Here is a 17,586-nt window from a genome sequence, read left to right as displayed (position 1 = left end):
GCTTTATTGTTCTGAATTCTAAGAAATAAAGTTGTGTGATGTTGTAGCCTTCCAGCAAGAGTGTCAATGTTTTTATCCAACATCTCGGTGTGTTTGCCAGGAACAAAACAATATGGCTCACAAGTATTGATTATTATACTTGTCCCCCCCTTTAACCTTCCAACTCCCTCTCTGGTACACTCCCTCTCTGGTCACCACACTGACCCCTCCATCTCTTGCACACACACAAACAGGGGTACGCACATGCGCGCACACACATGTGCGCCTGCAAACACACACACGCACTCATGCACCCACAAGCACGGAAGTCAGCTGGCCATACTTGTAATATTTAAAACAATTTTATTCATGAAAATATGCTGTACAATGCACTATACACAGTTCTTTACATTGCCACATACACAAACTCTAATAGCACAATCAAGAAGGTTACATTGCCTACAATATATGTGCGGTGAGAGATAACAGCCTGTTCGAAACCCTCCCCCCAAGTTTGTACAGTTATAAATACGAGGGAAAGAATGAACTGAAACATCTGTATAAAGCAAACTGCTGGAGCCAGTCCCTCTGAGGAGCCAGCTCCGCTATCGGATTGCTCCTGGCTTGTGTGCCTGTCACTGAGTCACTGAAGCCAGGCCCCACCAGGCCAGATGTGGGAGCCAGGCTGGGAGCATGGGGCAGAGGGGGACAGTGTGCTAGGGAACCGGGTGGGAAGTCCAGAAGAGGAGTCTCCCAGGGGGCTGGGTATGGGCTGTGCTTGGGGACCCATGTCCTGAGGGAGATTTAAAATAACCCCCCTGATTCCTTCAAATCAAAGAACCAGCCTTCTCCTTCCCTGTGCTCCCAGCCATGCTAGGAGCCAAGCGGCTGGTGGCTTGGCACGTGGCCACTGACCTGGAGTCCCAGCGTGGCTGGGCAGGACAGGGCAGCCCGGCCGTCTCTCCAACTCCCTGGACGCGACACCGAAGCTGTGTTTAAACGTGGACTCATGGCCAAGCCACATGACAACAGTCTGTGTAGTGCAGACACCACAGCTGTGTGCTCACAGGCCAGAGAGCCTCGGCCTACCCAGCCTCATGTGCGGCTCCTTGCCGTGGGCCTGCGCAGACTGCACCAGAGCACGGAGTCAGCTCGCAGCGCGCTGGGCCGTCGGGGGCCCCATGCTCCTCAGCTGCAGTGGGGGGTGCTGGCAGCAATTCCACCAGGGAGAGCAGCTCTCCGGCCCCGGTCTCTAGACAGGTGGGGGGCAGGGGACTGTGCCCAGGGCCCAGACCAGACCTGGGCACGTATCATCTGAACCTTGCATACAGGAGACCAGGGCCCAGGGCTGGGATGGAAATGGAGCTGCAAGGGAATGACTGACACCCCCCACCACCACCTAATCCCTCCCCATGTGCTTCACCCCCATCTCCGTCCCGATCTCTGAGCAGCCCTGGCCCACGCGCATGGCCCTCCCCTCCTCTCCCCCCGGCACTGGGGGTGCTGCCCATGCTTCTCCCGCCCTGCACCTAAACTCCCCCGCGTAGGCCCGAGGCTGACCGTGTCCTTGCCTGAGGGCGTGGGTGTCGCTGGGCACCCAGGGTGATGGTTCGCCCTGCCCCGCTCCCTGCCCGCCACCACATCCCTCGCACTGCACAACGACGGCACACACAATGCTTACCAACACAACTCCACCGTACACACGACAACCCCACGGTCACGAACCACAGACAGCTTCGCAAGACGACGTACCCGGGGCTGGCCTCCCAGGTCAAACACACGGCGGGGCGGGGGGAGCAGGCACGGGGGATGCCGGGGGGGGGCTCTTCTCTGACTGAGGCTTCCTGCTGCTTCCTCTAAGTACCAATGGATGCTCAGGGCTGGGCAAGGCCAAGGGGCTCCCTGGGCATCTCTGTCCCTCTTCCCATCTCCTTGTGGGGAGGGATGTAAGCGCAAAGGCCCAGCTAGCACTGAGCTCCGGGGGCAAGGGCAGGTCGAGGCGTCCAGCCTGCGGAGAGCAGGGAGAGTCCCTGAGACTGGCAGAGAGCAGGAGTGGTGACTGGGCCTGATGCCAAGCACTAGGCACCCCAGTGAGCCTGTTCCATCCCCAGGACAGAACCTGGCCTCCCCTGGGCTGGGTTCCCTGTCAGCTGATGGTGTGACTCCCCTCTCCATCCCCTCTCTCCCAAAGCACCCGAGAGGAGCAGAGACTTTGCAGCAGAGCCAAGCCTGGCAAGGACTGTGCCAATGGGGGTGATGCTGGATCCAAAGCCCCAAGCGTGTGGCTGGTGCTGGGAGGGGCGGGCGGGGTGCCCGCCTGATGCCACATGCCAATGGCACATGCCATCCAGTGCCTAACGGCATCATCTTCTATTGTGCTGCTGGAGATGTGCCTGGAAGATCAGGGGTTTGGAAGGAGGTAACTCCCTCCTTTCTCCCACACAGGGCAGCATTGCTCCCCGAACACCCCTGGTGCTAATAGGTGGTCCCAGCCCTGCAGCCCCCAGCCCCACGGTAAGCAAAGCACCCTGCCACACCCCTCCTCTCTACCCCTCCTTAGCGCTCCCAGGCTAGGGCAGGGCGAGGGGCTGGGTATTTCATAGCCACCTGTCATTGGCAATTTATTTCTGCAATGAATTAAATACATCTGAAAACAGAATGGGAGTGTCGAAACTGAATGAATGAATGAACGAATGCTATCAACCAAATAATAATAATTTTTAAAAAAGCCTCTGAGAAAGAATATCTAGAATAGAATATATTAAATTCTGTACATGATTCAACAATGTAAACATAATTAATTAATTGGTAATAATGTCTTTATAAATAGACTACGACCTCTATGTACCTGGAGCAAACATCATCAATGGTACATCAATGGGCTCCTTTGTTATTCCCCACCATAGACACACGCCGGGTACCTGATGGACCCTGCTCGGGTGAGGCGAGAGGACATGGCGTATGCCCACCGCAGGCAAGGAGCAGCTGCTAGGTCTCCTATGGCCTTCATCAGGACATGTTGCCTGGCCCTTGGAAGATGCATTGGCTGTGATGCTGGGGGCTGGGAGAATTGCTGGAGGGGTGAGAGAGAGAGAGAGATGGGGACTTTAACAAACCGACCCCTTTCTCTGAGCCTGACAGTGCTTGGTGCTCCTGGGCCATTCACAGAGAAAGGAGGGGGGCTGCAGGGCAGGGGCATGGACAGCCCGACTGAGGAGAGCAGGGCCCTTCAGGGCTCCACCTTGCGTAGGGATGAGGACCCATCTCCTCCCATTCAGCACCTGGGATCTCCTCTGCCCTTCACATGTGCCTATGCTGGCTGCTCCCGTGAGAAACAAGCCTGAACCCAGACCACAGAGTCAGATGCTCCATGGGCCAACGCGGGGGGCTCCAGGCGCTTTCTAGACCACCTGGCCAGAGAACCCTGGAGCCCCATGGAGCCAGGGAGTCCCCAGTTCCCGACTACGTGGGATTATGCCAGGGGCAGTTCTAGGGTCCCTTTCTTGGTGTGTATGTTGAGGTCCCTAGAGGTTGCTGTTTAAAACACAACCAGCCTTCCAGGAGCCCAGGCCTGGTTAGACCTGGGGAATCTTGGAATTTAAGAATGTAAAATTTGGCTCTGGCATCAGTAGTTTGTCACTGTCACTTCCACTGCTCAGTGCTGGGTCACTCACTACGTAGTTCAGCCTCTCTGACTATACTTTGGGGCCCTGGAAGATCATTTGGGGGGCAAATATCCCTCTCCCTGCTGGGAAGCGCCAGGCCTGTGTCCTGCAGTCAGAGTTCACAGAAACCTCAGTTCCCACCCAGGGGGTTGCGCCCTGGTTGCTCGAGGCTCAGAGTCCAACGGATCGGGGATCCCAGAGCAAAGCGCAGCGGAAGCAATGTGTGTCTTCATTTCAGAGCCGGGAGCCGGGCCCTGGTTAAGGAGGAGCTGGACCCCCAAGGAAAGGCTCCAGCCCCAGAGCTCAGATGGTGTTTGGGCTCGACTTGTTAGAGAGCCAGGGACTGTCTACAAGATCCTGGGCAGTTTGGAGATGCTCTGGGGCTCTGGGTCTGCCTCAGGCCGGTGGTTGCGGAACACAAGTCCGATGTGTGGGGATTCCTGCCCCGATGGGGGCCAGCACAGCCCACTGCCCAGCTGTGCCCGCATTGCAGCTCCCAGCCACTCCTGACTCTTCTGGGCACTACCGCAGAGGCAAGGGGATTGGCTCCCTTCTCACTTACTGGGAAGGATCCTCCGTCCGATTGGCTCGTCCCCAAATGCTGAGCACCTGCTGTGCCCGTTCGTGCTGTCTGCATGGCTGGCACAGCCAGCTCAGAAAGCAGGCTGCCTCCCCGGAAGTCCCTGCTGCTAGACCCGGACAGTTAGCCCCAGTGACTCCCTGCTGTGGGCAGCAATAGCACCTCTCTCTTGCCTGACAGACTGGCAGCCCCCGGGCACCTGCCCAGAGCCTGCATACCAACCCCTGGGGCAGGGGAGGGAAGGGTTTGCTGGTAGTGAAAACGCAGGGGCACAGTGAGCTCTGCAGAGGGAAGCAGGTGTTTGAACCCCAAGTCCCATTGGGAGGTCCAGTGCCCTGGCACTGAGCACCCCAAACTCTGGGGATGTTCCGCATCGCAAGCCAGATTCAGGTTTTGCAATCATCTCCCAGCCCTCCGCATATCCCTGACATTAACTGCCGTCTCCCACGAGCACGCACTGCCTGCAGACTGCCTCCCCAGCTCCCAGCACGGCTCTCCCATTGGCTCTTCTAACAAGGTGATTATTCAATGGCAAGAGAGTGCATAAAATCAAATAAATAACTCCCCCCCACACCCTCTAACCTCCCCCAGCCTACCTCTCCAGCAGGGATCCAGGCTAGCAGCATGCCCCTCCCAACAGGCAGCCCAGAGCCTCACGCAGGCCCCTGGGCCTGCTGCAAAGCCAGCATTTGCACGTGCAGGGCATGCACGCCTGTGCCCCCGCCCACGCACGCACCGACTGTGCATGGCACCATGCATGTTGTATACAGACAGCTGCCAGTCATCGGTGGGTTGGGATTTTTGCAGGCACTGATGATTGAAAACATGGCCATCCCCAAAGTTGGCTGAGATCAAACTGGCTCAGAATCCAGAAGCAAACTCTGGAGAGAGCCCCGTGCGCGTGGGTGCTGCCAGCAGGCGGCCCCAGCTGCTAGCTCCAGAGTTCAGAGGCTTTCCCTGGCTCTCCAGCTACCCCGGGGTTATATCAGGTTCTAGAACAGGCTTAAACAATACACGGAAATCCACTGGTTTGCTGTCGGGTGAGTGGGTGGAAGGGGCTGCAGGCTGACGCTAACGCTGACTGCGGGGGGGAGCCTCCTCTGAGCCAGCCAACTGCTCCTGATGGCTGCAGCTGCCCTGGAAAACAAGGGCCTTTGCAGTCACTGTGCCTCTGCTCCAGGGCTGCCACCCACTGTAGGTAGCGGGGAGAACCAAACCAAACAAGAGCACAAAAGGTGGGGCCAGTCAGAGGGGGGCAATTTGGAAAGCTTATTCTGACAAATGCGAATGCCTTGGGTTCAGACTCTGCACTGCCTCGCCTGGGAACCCCCCTAAGGGCAGAGGAGGGACAGGGCATGGCTGGCTCCAGACTGCCTTTATGCCCACACCTGATGTGCTTTCTCTTTTGTTTTACAGTGCTAGGGAGAGAACTGGAGTGGGCCTGGGGCTCCCCAGCACAGCCTGAGCTAGCTAGTCTGGCGCACACATCAATGCACTGGCTGGTGGGGCTGTGTCCTGCGCCCGGACGGATCTGTCACCCTGCAGCTCGTGGTCTGGGTGGCTCTCAGGTTTAACAGATGCCTCTAGCCCATCAGAACAAATAAAGGCAGAAGAGAAAGGAAAAAAAAGTCTGTTTCACTGTTCCCCATGTGACTCCTTGGTGGGAAGCGTCCGGCTTCGTCTCAGCCAGGCACCCAGCTCTGGTTGGGGGGCTGGGGGGCGCTGGGCAGTGTGGCCATGTTGAGGCCGTTCTGTGGGGGCAGAGCCGAGTCAAAGTTGAAGTCCATCTCGTCGCTGTCCATAAAGTCATTGAGGATAATGGACTCCACGTCGCACTCCAAGCTGCCGTTGAACATGTCCAGGTCAAGGTCTGCTGGGAACCTGTCCTGGCCCAAAACAGGGGGGTGGATCGCCCCTTGGTAAGGGCCCTGGAGGGAATCCAGCAAGCTCATGTGTGCCCCTTGGGTATTGACATAGGGATGGAGATGCCCGTGGTGGGGCATGGCTGCCAGGCTGCAGGAGTCACTAGGCAAGCTCATAAGGCTGATAGGAGTGGGTAAGGCACTGTTGCTGACAGCAGGGTGGTGGCTGGCTGGTGACGGGTGGTACAAAGTGTTGCTCTTCATGAGGGAGGCCGAGTGGGCGGGGTAAGAGGACAAGCCCAGCTCCCCACCTCCGCACATGAGGGTGCTCTGTCTGTGGCTGCGGGACGGTGCCAGGATGCTGGCCTGGGCCATGGGCGGCTCGCCCTGAGCCATGCTCTCCTTGTGCGCATAGGAGATGGAGGAGAGCAGGTCCTGCAGAGAGGCGTTCCGGTAGGAGCCGGCGGCGGTGAAGGTAGCTTGCTTGTTCTCCTGGATGGTCTGCATGGGCAGGCGCCGCAGCAGGTTCATGGCGGGCTGGCTGTAGATGGTCCCACAGTACGTGCTGGTGGCTGCCCCGAGCGTTGAGCACTTGGAGTTGAAGGTGAAGCTGGAGCTCCTCTGCCTGAGGCCGCCTGAGGGCAGCGGCTGGGAAGGGCTCATGTTGTAGTTGTCCTGCAGATCGTCCAGCAGGCTCTCGCCAAGCCCTTCATTCAGGCTGATGGTGCCGGTCAGGTCGGTCAGCCGGGGCAGCTCCACGGAGCACCTGCTGGTTAGGGAGGGAGACATGGTGCTGGAGGGGCTGGGGTACATCAGCGGGGAGGATGGGGTGCCGTCGTCCTCTTCCAGCTCGTCCGGCTCGTGGCTGGACATGATTGGGGAGAGGCGCCCGCCCAGCGTGCTGGCCGAGGAGTTGGCTCGTGTCCGGAAGTCAGCCCAGGCGTCATACTCATCGCTGGCGTGGGAGGCAGGGCTCTCAGACCACTTGGCCTGCTGAGAGGACGGGCTCTCCTCCCCACGCTCCTGAGTCGCCTGCAGCTGCTTCTTCTTGCTGGCTTTCCCTTTGATGCGCAGGAACTTGCTGTTGTTGTCCATGGACACTGAGCGCCGGCGCGGCGGCTTGCCGGTCTTGCCGCCCTCGGGGTTCAGCATCCACCAGGAGCTCTTGCCGGTGCCCTCGTTCTGCACGCGAATGAAGCGGGTGTGCAGAGACAGGTTGTGCCGAATCGAATTCTGCGGAGACAACAAAACAAAGAGCCTCTGTCAGTGAGAGTCCCCAGCACCTCTGCCCCGGGACTAGTGGCTAGCAGGGGGGGCTTCCCTATGGTGTGTGTGGAGTAAGCACTGCACTAGGACCCTTGAGAGCTGGGCTCCATTCCCTGCTCTGCCACTGGCCTGCCGGGTGACCTTGGGCAAGTCACTGCCCCACTATGTGCCTCGGTTTCCCCATTGGTACAATGGGGATAATGATACTGACTCCTTGGTACAAGTGCTTTGAGATCTATGGCTGGGAAGAGTTGGGGGGCTCTCTCCGTCTCCCTTTGATGCACTGCAGGAGCAGCGCACATGTGCTCTGACATGCACTAGCTTGGGCAGCCGGGGATTTATCAAGGCCTCTGACAGCCGGGGTAAAGGAGCCTCCCCCACACAATAGCAGCGGTGCTGCAAGAATCATAGAATATCAGGGTTGGAAGGGACCTCAGGAGGTCATCTAGTCCCACCCCCTGCTCAAAGCAGGACCAATCCCCAACTAAATCATCCCAGCCAGGGCTTTGTCAAGCCTGACCTTAAAAACCTCTAAGGAAGGAGATTCCACCACCTCCCTAGGTAACCCATTCCAGTGCTTCACCACCTTCCTAATGAAAGAGTTTTTCCTAATATCCAACCTAAACCTCCCCCACTGCAACTTGAGACCATTGCTCCTTGTTCTGTCATCTGCCACCACTGAGAACAGCCGAGCTCCATCCTCTTTGGAACCCCCCTTCAGGTAGTTGAAGGCTGCTATCAAATCCCCCCTCATTCTTCTCTTCTGCAGACTAAACAATCCCAGTTCCCTCAGCCTCTCCTCATAAGTCATGTGCTCCAGCCCCCTAATCATTTGTGTTGCCCTCCGCTGGACTCTTTCCAATTTTTCCACATCCTTCTTGTAGTGTGGGGCCCAAAACTGGACACAGTATTCCAGATGAGGCCTCACCAATGTCGAATTGAGGGGAATGATCACATCCCTCGATCTGCTGGCAATGCCCCTACTTATACAGCCCAAAATGCCGTTAGCTTTCTTGGCAACAAGAGCACACTGTCGACTCATATCCAGCTTCTCGTCCACTGTAACCCCTAGGTCCTTTTCTGCAGAACTGCTTCCTAGCCATTCGGTCCCTAGTCTCTAACAGTGAATGGGATTCTTCCGTCCTTCACCCCAGCCCAGCAGTACGCCTCAGCCTGGCCAGGCGCGGGACCACTGGGAGTTCACTCTCCACGGCACCTTCAGTCCTTGGCCTCTCTGCTGTGGCTGCAGCAAGGGGGCCTGTTGGTGCCACAGGGGGGCTGCCCCCCAGCAGCGGCACTGAGACTCCATTTCACAAAGGCTGCTGGACAGGAACAGCTCTCCGGCCCGACTCTGCTCTCACACTGGTGTAAATCAGGAGCAGCTCCGCTGGAGCTGATGGAGTGACACTGATGTCAGAGCGTGACTGGGATCAGAACCAGGCCAACCGTGGCTCCCTGGTCCCACTCCCAACTCCCCTCCCCCCGCACAGACTCCTGGAGCCCTCCTTCAGGGCCCCCTTCCCAGCACAGCCCATGCATAGTCCTCTTCAGACCCAGCATGCCCATCCCGCTTGCCTCACTGACACCAGGCACATGCCCAGTCCCTCACCAGCCTGGCAGACAGGCCCTTTCTCCCAGCCCCCCGGTGGGCACGGACTCCCTGTTCCTGTGCTCGAGCTGGCTTCAAACGCTTCTCCCCAGCCCTGGCCACTATTTCCTGGCGAACGCCGCGCCTCCTTCACACCACGAAGGAAGAAAGAAAACATTTCCAAAGCTCCTGCATCGCTCACCCTGCTGTCCCCTGCGGCCCGGGCAAAGGTGAGCCTCAGGGTTAGGCTGGCACTGGACTCGCTCTATTCTAGACAGCAGCGTGTTAGCCCACTGGCTACACAGCCACCCCCACATGCAGCGGGAGAAGCATGCGCCGTGGCAGGAACGGTCTGGTTTGATAAGTACCCTGGGGCTCTGTGTTTCTGGCAGAGGGGGCAGGGCTGAGACATGGGCCTGGCCCAGGGGCAGTGGTGTGGGCCTTGGCTCTGGGGCGAGTTCAGCCCCCAGCAGCAAGTCGGGCTGCAGAGACCTGCAGGCTCATGGACCTTGCAGCTAGGAGCCTAGTTGTGCTCAATCTATGTGTAATGCTGACAGGCCCCAGTGTCGGCAGGCGGGGTTGAACCGGGGACTTCTGGAGCTTAGTGCATGAGCCTCTCCAGCATGAGCTAAAAGCCATCTGGCGGCTAGTGAAGGCTGTAGAGCCGACTCGTTTTCTCTCTCGCTTTAAGTGGTCTCAGTGCCACTAGCTGGGACAGACCCCCCCCCCCCCAGGAGGTGTGTGGTTACATTTGCATGGCCCGTTAAGGGTGGGTGGGTCCCTCCTGGCCAGTCCTAGGCCAGGGCGGTGGGGACGCTACAGCCCAGGGGGCTCAGTCCCAGCTCTCTCCAATTCCCTCAGCCCATCATCTGTATCAGGAAATCGGGAGCCACCCCCACATGCAGGAAGGGTCAGCCCAGCGCCAGGGCTAGGGCCCGGCTCCACGGCACGAATGGCGGCTCTTCAAAGCAAGTCGGCGGGAAGAGTTGGCCAGCAGCCAAGCGGCTGGGCTCCGCTCACAGCAGGAAGCCGCCTGCTGCCGGCGGATCGGAGCCTGCCCGCGGGCAGGGCGCGCATCCCCCAGCATCACACACCTGGCATGAGGGCTGCTTGCAAACCCTTGCGGGGATCCCCTCCCCAGCATGGCAAATCCTGCCCCCAAATCCTCCCCTGAATACGAGGTGTGGGCCTGACCTGCCCGAAGCCCAGAGCATGTGAGTTCTGGGGCCCATCTCTCCTGCCAACAAATGCAGAGTTTAGCTATTGCGGGGGAGATGCTGCCGGCCTGACTCCCCCTGCAGCCTCCTGAGGTACCTGAGGAGGACAGCCTGGTGCACAGGCATGGGCGTGGTAGTATCCGACCCGGAGTTTTCCTCAGCAGCACCTTTGAATCCTGGTGCCAGGTGCTTCTGCAGCCACCTCAGTGCTGCCTGCTTGCAGCAGAGCCCGTCTGACGCTGGAGCATGTTGGGTTCTGCGTTCACAGCCCACCAGGGCTGGTGTGATTAGACTCCCCCAGGGTGCAGCCAAACCCCGGGCAGAGAACACGCGAGCTTGCCCGACATGCGGGAGACTCCCGCAGCTCCCCCAGCTGTGCCACGCCAGCACTGTCCTCACCCACAGGTGCGTTTCTGGCGCCATTGAAAGCGGGGTTCCGTTCTGAGGGGGAGCCCCAGGCAGGGCCACGCCCCTCTGCTCACCCCCCACGCTTTGATGCTACAGCAGGGAAGTCCAGGCAGGACGCACGCGGGAGGTGGGGACCGTTACTCTGTGACCCGGGGATTATGCCTCGGAGTTCGGGGGAGTTTGCCCATGGAATTCCCAGCAGGCACCCTGCAGCCGCCCATAGCATGTGTCACTTGTGGGGCCGCCACAGAAAGCCAGGCGAGTGGGAGGTGGCATGATGAATGCTCCCCAAGGCTGCCTCGCACCTGACCCCACCAGACAGCTGCGGGCTGCGCTTTGCTCCCTAATGAGCCCCTTTCAGAGATTGGTCCGGGGTGAAGGGGAAGGACCAGGATAGGACTCCTGGGTTCTACGTGCTGCTGTGCCACCAACTCACTGCGTGACCTTGGAGAAAGGCATGTGCCCTGGCTGTGCCTCAGTTTCCCTGTCTGTGAAATGGGAATAAAAGTGGTACCTCTGTAGGCGGCCCAGTGCCCAGCACAATGCCGAGAGCTGAGGGGGAAGAGACCAGGCCTGAGGCCTAGGCAGGGGGCACGCTGCGCCAGCTGGAAGCCAGAGATGGGAACATCAGGGAGTTTGCACAAAGGCTGCCTGGGGCTGAACAGGCTCCTGGGTCCAGGTGTCTGACCCGGCCCTGAGCCCCAGCTGAGTGTGCTGGGGGAGGCAGAAGAGTTTAGCCCCAGCCCAGCTGGGGGAAGGGGCAGGGGAGGGGGAAGGAAGTTGCCGAGGTGCCTGGGAGAAAGTTTGGTGCGGTTGCCAGCCTCGAGTGGCATACTAATGAGGAGCCGTGCGAGCTCCGGGCCCATCCATCATATTATGTAATGGCTTCCTTCTCCGCACTTCATTTATTTGGAGATTGCTCCCAGCCTGGCTCCTCGCCAGCAGCCACCAAATCCAAGTCTACAGAAATCAATCTCGCGCTGACTGATTAAGCCGTGTTTAGAACTAATTGCTCCTTCGTGTGTGGGGAGAATAAATTACGGGCTTTAATTTCACATCTTTAAAATGCAACTGCAGGTATGGGCTGGCCGTTAACCCCTTCCCAGCCTGCCCTCAGCACGGAACAGCCCCAGTGCCACCTGGCCAGGCTCCCCGGAGCCCAGACAGACTCAGGCCAGGGCACCCAGGAGAGAAACACCTGCCACTGCTGGGGGCTTCTGTGGGGCACATGGGCGAGGAGCGCCCTGGCCCTCCGCTCCCTCGCAGCCTGCTGGCTGTCCCCAGGAGCCACACGGCCACTAGCCAGTCCCAGGAGACACGCCCCACCCAGCCCAGAGCACCTAGGGGGCTAGTCGTTGTGCCTCCCTCCAGCTCCACAGCCCACTGCCTCCTGCCCCCCATTCCTCTCTCTGCCTTCTGCCCCCACTCCAGCCTCCCCTCTGCTTGCTGGCACAGTGCCTGGTGCCCGGGCCAGCCATGCCCTCCTGTCCTCACCCGGGCCGGCTCCCAGGCCTGTCAGAGCCGGTCCCACCAGGTGACGTTTCTGTGTTGCTGCTAAGAGCCCGGCCCATCCTGGGGCACAGAAGCGCCTCAGGCTGCGTCAGCAGCCCCTGATGCCCAGCACTGAGCGAGATGCAGGGCGCGCCTGGGGGGCAGCACTGTGTTCTGCAGCCTGGGCCCCACGAGGGACACGGGACAAACTTCTCCCGCTGCTCCCACCTGAGCCAGCCCTGCCGCGGCAACAGTGTGGGGCGTCCTGCTGGGCAGAGAGAGGCTAACCCACGCCCCGACTGCAACGCCAATGACCGTCTGCCCGGGCTCCCCGCGCTGCTCCCACCAGCAGAGCCCCAAAGTGCCCTGGGGTGGGCAAGGCTCCCAGTCCAGGGACCACGTGCCACCCTCTCATCAGGGCATTGGTGCCCAGGGATTGATGGCCTGGAGCTTCAGACAGGAGCTGCCAAGGGGTGGGGGCTTCGTTGTCTAACCCTGGGTTATGGGTCTTATCCCCAGAACTGCTAGAGCCTGGGCAGGGGCAGGACGCAGCGCCCCCTCCGGCAGGGGGATGCCAGGCCAAGCTCTGCCCATAGCCACATCAATGCACTACAGTCTCGAGGGGCGAGAGGGGAGTCCAGTCTCCAGAGCCCGCCCAGCCCTCAGCCTCCCTGCTGATGCTGCCAGCGAGGTGCCTGGCAGTGTTGGTGGTGTGGATGCCTGTCCCCTGAGAATGGCTCTGTGCCCAGGCCGCTGGAGGCAGGCCCTGACCCGCATCAGGTTGCAAGGATGGGCCCTCATGCACCTGTGCCCCGGCTAGCTCCAGCCAGCGCCCCGTACCACCTCCCTGCGTGGCTGGCAAGGCGAGGGCAGAGAGCCTGCACTGCAGGGCCAGGGAGATGGCAGTGCCTGGGAAGAGCCTGGCGCTCCCACAGGCTGAGGGTGCTGGGGGAGAGGGGAGGGATGTGGGCGGGTGGCCCATTGTTCTGACAGCGGCTGCCCAGCTCGCCCTGCTCCGCGGGAGACAGGACGGGCAATGGCAGCTCCAGGGACCAGTACCTCCATGCTGGAGCGGACGCTCATTGCCACTGGTCGCCCAGCTTGCCCTTCCGCCGCCGGGCCAGACCCACGCAGCCACCGGCCCTTCCCCGGGGTCCCAGCAGACGCTGCTAGAGGCTGATGCCAAAGCTGCTCCCAGGTCTCTGCTGAGGCTGCTCGCTCTCCCTGGCCTCACCCCCGGTGCCTCTGGCTGGCTGGATTCTCCAGGGCTGCAGTTACACCCGGGGCAATGCAGCGAGCTGGAGGCACTGATGCCACCCCGCCCCCCACAGCACTGCCAGGCTGGCTCCTTGCCATGCCCCCTGCACTGCCCCGTTTGGCCCCCGGTGCAGCGGGGTCCCTCTTTCGGTGTGCTCGGCAGGGAGGGCTCAGTGCGGCAGCACCTCCCGCAGTACCCCCTGCGCTGTGCAGCACAGCGGCACTGCTGCCCCCACTGCCAGCCATGCCAGACACGAGTGACGGCACCCCTGGCGCAGGGGAGAGGCGCACCAGCAGCCTTTGTGCACTCGCTGCTTTGACGAGAGGGCAGGGTCCCAAGGCGGGCACTGGCGCCCCCACTACTGATCCCTCTCGGGTGCTGCTCTGTTGGGAGCCAGGCATGGGGATGGTCTGACCCAGAGCACAGGGGGCAGCCCCATAGCAGGCACCATCTGGGCCACACAGCTCCAGCCACAACATGCTTCAGGCTGTCAGGGTCCAGCACCCGTGTGGGCAGCTGGCCCTGCACTGGCTCCCCCAGAGATCAGTGGGAGTGGGGAGCGCTGGGGCCCTGCCCCCTACGTGCAGCAAGAATCATAGAATCATAGAATATCAGGGTTGGAAGGGACCTCAGGAGGTCATCTAGTCCAACCCCCTGCTCAAAGCAGGACCAACACCAACTAAATCAGGGATCCTGCCTGAACTGCCATCTCCTTTGGGCCAGGGACTGCCTCAGAAGAGGTGACTGGGACAGGTGTGGCACAATTTATGGGGAATTGCAGACACCTGCTCACCTTGCCAGCACCTAGCAGGAGGTGGGGGGTGCAGAGCCTGGGGTCTGTGAACGGCACCAATGCAACCCCAGGCGACCACATCTCACTCATCTCTGCAAAGCAGTAATGCAGGAGATGCTGGTGCCCCAGGGCATCGGCCAGACAGCAGAATGTGGCATGGGGGTGTGTGACAAGCCACCTCCCGCACGGGGTCAGGGAGTCGCTGCTGGCTGGGTTAGGAGCTTAGCTGCGTGGTTGAAAGGTAACGCTGAGGCCAGATGGAACTGTAGCTTCCCCTGCAGTATTAACGACGGGGCCTTCGCACAAATACCTTCCCGAAACGCTGGCTTCGGAGTTCCACTTCAAGCTGCTGCCTTTCTCCTTTTTTAGGCAATTCCAACAATTGGAGATCTCTTCCCTCCCTGCACTTGGCACCCAAAGCCATCCGCACTTGGCAGCAGGCCCGGGAGGCCGCTGCGCTGGCTGGGACGGGGTGAGACCGAGGGACCAGCCGGGGGGGCAGGAAGGGGAGCAGCTCAGTGCCAATCGGTGCGGGGAGGCTGCTGCCTCCTTCCGCAGAGAAGGTTCATTAAGAGCAAAAAGGAAACAGCAATTAATTGGAGCCGAGCCGGGGACTCGGTGCCGAGCGCGTCCAGGACTCTGCTTCATTAGAGCCCTGAGGCACTTTGCTTGCTGCGTCTGGGTGGGCACTCGTGGCAGGGCAGCTGGGCTCTGCAGGGAGAGCTCGCGGGGGCGGGGACAGGGACACGGAGCTTAATTAATGGACTGGAAGAAGCTCGGTTGCTTCTTGCCCACAGCAGCGTCCTCAGGCTGAGACGTCCGGCCCTTAGCAATGCCTCTGCCACGGACAAACAGCTCTGGCCAGCCCCCAAAGCAGGGAGCGAGGGCAGGCTGTTTGGGGGAGCCGGCGGGGGCGGGGGAGGCCGGGCCACTGGCTGCTGGGGCCAGCACTGCTGCTGCAAGCAAACTCGGCTGAGTGCTAAAGACACACGGCACTGACCAAGCATGTCGCACATGCAGCGAGCCCAGCCAATTAACCATCCAACGACCGTATCCAATGTCTGGCCGTAGGGAAGGGCTCGCCCAAGGCCACATGGCACATCAGGATCGAGCAGCTCCTGGCTCCCAGGCCTGTGCGCTCACCACTAGTCCACACTGCCTCTCACAGCTTCAATCAGTGGGTGCGTCATGAGCCACAAACACAAACCACACCCACCCGAGGAGACACAGCAATGATGCCCTAGGCTCTCCCTGCCGCCTGCCCCGGCCTGCTGCCCCCCTCCTGCCCCCTCACACCCGCACGAGGAGACACAGCAATGACGCCGTAGGCCAGGGGTAGGCAACCTATGACACGCGTGCCGAAGGCGGCACCCAAGCTGATTTTCAGTGGCACTCACACTGCCTGGGTCCTGGTCCACCGCTCCAGGGGCTCTGCATTTTAATTTAATTTTAAATGAAGTTTCTTAAACATTTTTAAAAACCTTATTTACTTTACATACAACAATAGTTTAGTTATATATTATAGTCTTATAGAAAGAGACCTTCTAAAAACGTTAAAATGTATGACTGGCACACGAAACCTTACATTAGAGTGAATAAATGAAGACTCGGCACATCACTTCTGAAAGGTTGCCGACTCTTGCCCTAGGCTCTCCCTGTCGCTGCCGCCTGCCCCAGTCCGCTGCCCCCCTCCTGCCCCCTCACACCCGCTCCCTCTCACTGATGCAGCCCCTCACGGATCTCCAGTCAACCTGAGCCCATTTGACACCAGCCCCTCTCCCATCAGACGCTGCCCCTGCCCCAACTCTCTTGCTAAGGCAGAAATCTCTCCTAGCCAGCTAGGCTGTGAATGAGCCCTGGGCCTTTGGCAGGACCCGGGGGCTCCTGGGGGGTCCTGGGAAATCCCAGAAGTGCAGGCATCTCCCCCACACGGTGAGCACGTCCAAGGAGTCACTTGGTTGCCCTGACGGCCAGGCACACAAAGCTCTTACCAGGCAAGGCACCGCATAGGGTGGCCAGACAGCAAAATCGGGACATCTGGTCACCATAGCACCGCACAGCCACAGGCCCTGGGAGGGAAACGAGGTGTTCCCGGGGGGTCGCTGGCATGGGATTCCCCCAGCACAGCTCCGAGTCGGCTGGGAGAGCCCCGGGGGGCCTGTGCGGCCAGCTCTCCGGCTCGCAGCCAGAACCACAGCAAGATGGCAATGCCCACAGCTCAAAGGGCAGCCTCAGCTTTGACAGGGCATGTCAGGGGCCGCAGCTCAGCCAGCAGGTGGCTCCACACCTGGCCGGAAACGGACACGGCGGAGCAAGCTGCGGCTGGTGACCCAGCAGGGGGCGCTGCTCCCCACATCAGCACCCAGGAAAACTCCAGCGTGGGGCTAGAGGCGCTGGCCAAGTGAAATGTTCAGGGAGCTCCTGCACCTGGGGTCATTACCGACAGCATGGCGCCACTTCCTGTCCTAAACTGCTGAATGGCATTACTGTGCTCTGTTATACAGGTGTGGTGCTCCACCTCGGAGGTGGCTGCCTGCCAGTGGCAGGCGAAATAGCCCTTGGGAGAACTGCCAGGCTAGGCTGTGTTAGCTGACCCAGACAGCAGTGGGCAGGGGTGTTAACGCTTGCAGCAGCAGATGCCTGTACAGCGCTGTGCACAGGTCTAAGCCGGGCAGCCAACTCCTGAGGAGAGGCTCTGGGCCTGGCTAGGAGGGTCCCTGCAGCCAGCAGTGTAGAGGGAGCTGCCCTAGGAGCTGGAGGTTGGAGGGGCACGCAGGCAGGCAGGCCCCTGCAGAAGGCTGCCGGCGGGTTTTCCAGCACAGCAGAGTCCCCAGCTGCCATCCCCTGTGCCTCGCCTCACGCCCGCACCATCAGCCCCACATCCCCAGGGGGCTGGAGAGACACTCCAGAGAGCGGGAAGGCGCTAATCCCAATGGTGCCTCCCCCTCCCCCAGCACAGGGAGACATGCGTGCCAGGGAAACGGCCCCCATTCCCCCCCACCCCCCAGCTGTTCTCCAAGGAGCCTCATTGTCAAGGGAAACAGCCAGTGTGAAATTGGTCTGATTAGCAATTAGTCCCATTGTGAAAGGATTAGCCGGACCCATTGTTCTGATGAGTGGCTTGACTAGCAATTTGCATCTGGAAGGAGCTGTCCATTTTCTCAGCATCCTTCTGACCAGACAGACACTGTCTGGGGCCGTGCTGCCCAGCACCCTGCTGCTGGGACCCGGGCAGGACGCGGGGCCAGAGCCTGGGGGCAGACTCTGCACCTGCCCACCCATCCGTCCACCCTGTGGCACTGTGGGCGTGGGCTGCTTGTCCAGGCTGCCGAGCCCTGCCCCGTTGCAAGGCAGGAGGAGCTGTGGGGCTTAGCACCTCTGGAAAGTTAGTCACTTAGGCTAAGTCTACACTGGCAATTGGGTGACAAAACTTTTGTCATTCAGAGGTGCTACCCTCCCCCCCACACACACACACACCC

General features: G+C 60.2%; 1 protein-coding gene across 1 annotated transcript in view; it reads right to left on the bottom strand.

Moving 5' to 3' along the window:
- Positions 1-322: 322 nt before the first annotated feature.
- FOXO6 (forkhead box O6) overlaps positions 323-17,586 on the bottom strand; it is a 95,576-nt gene continuing 78,312 nt past the window's right edge. The window contains exon 2 of the mRNA XM_005286247.5: positions 323-7,319. Within this exon, the coding sequence (XP_005286304.2) occupies positions 5,907-7,319 (1,413 nt within the window). The 3' untranslated portion in view covers positions 323-5,906. The remainder of the gene's footprint in view (positions 7,320-17,586) is intronic.

This window comes from Chrysemys picta, chromosome 23 (assembly GCF_011386835.1).
Source record: "Chrysemys picta bellii isolate R12L10 chromosome 23, ASM1138683v2, whole genome shotgun sequence".
NCBI classification, from domain to species: Eukaryota; Metazoa; Chordata; order Testudines; family Emydidae; genus Chrysemys; species Chrysemys picta.
The sequence above is the reverse complement of the archived record's forward strand: the minus strand, read 5'-3'. Positions and strand labels throughout refer to the sequence as shown.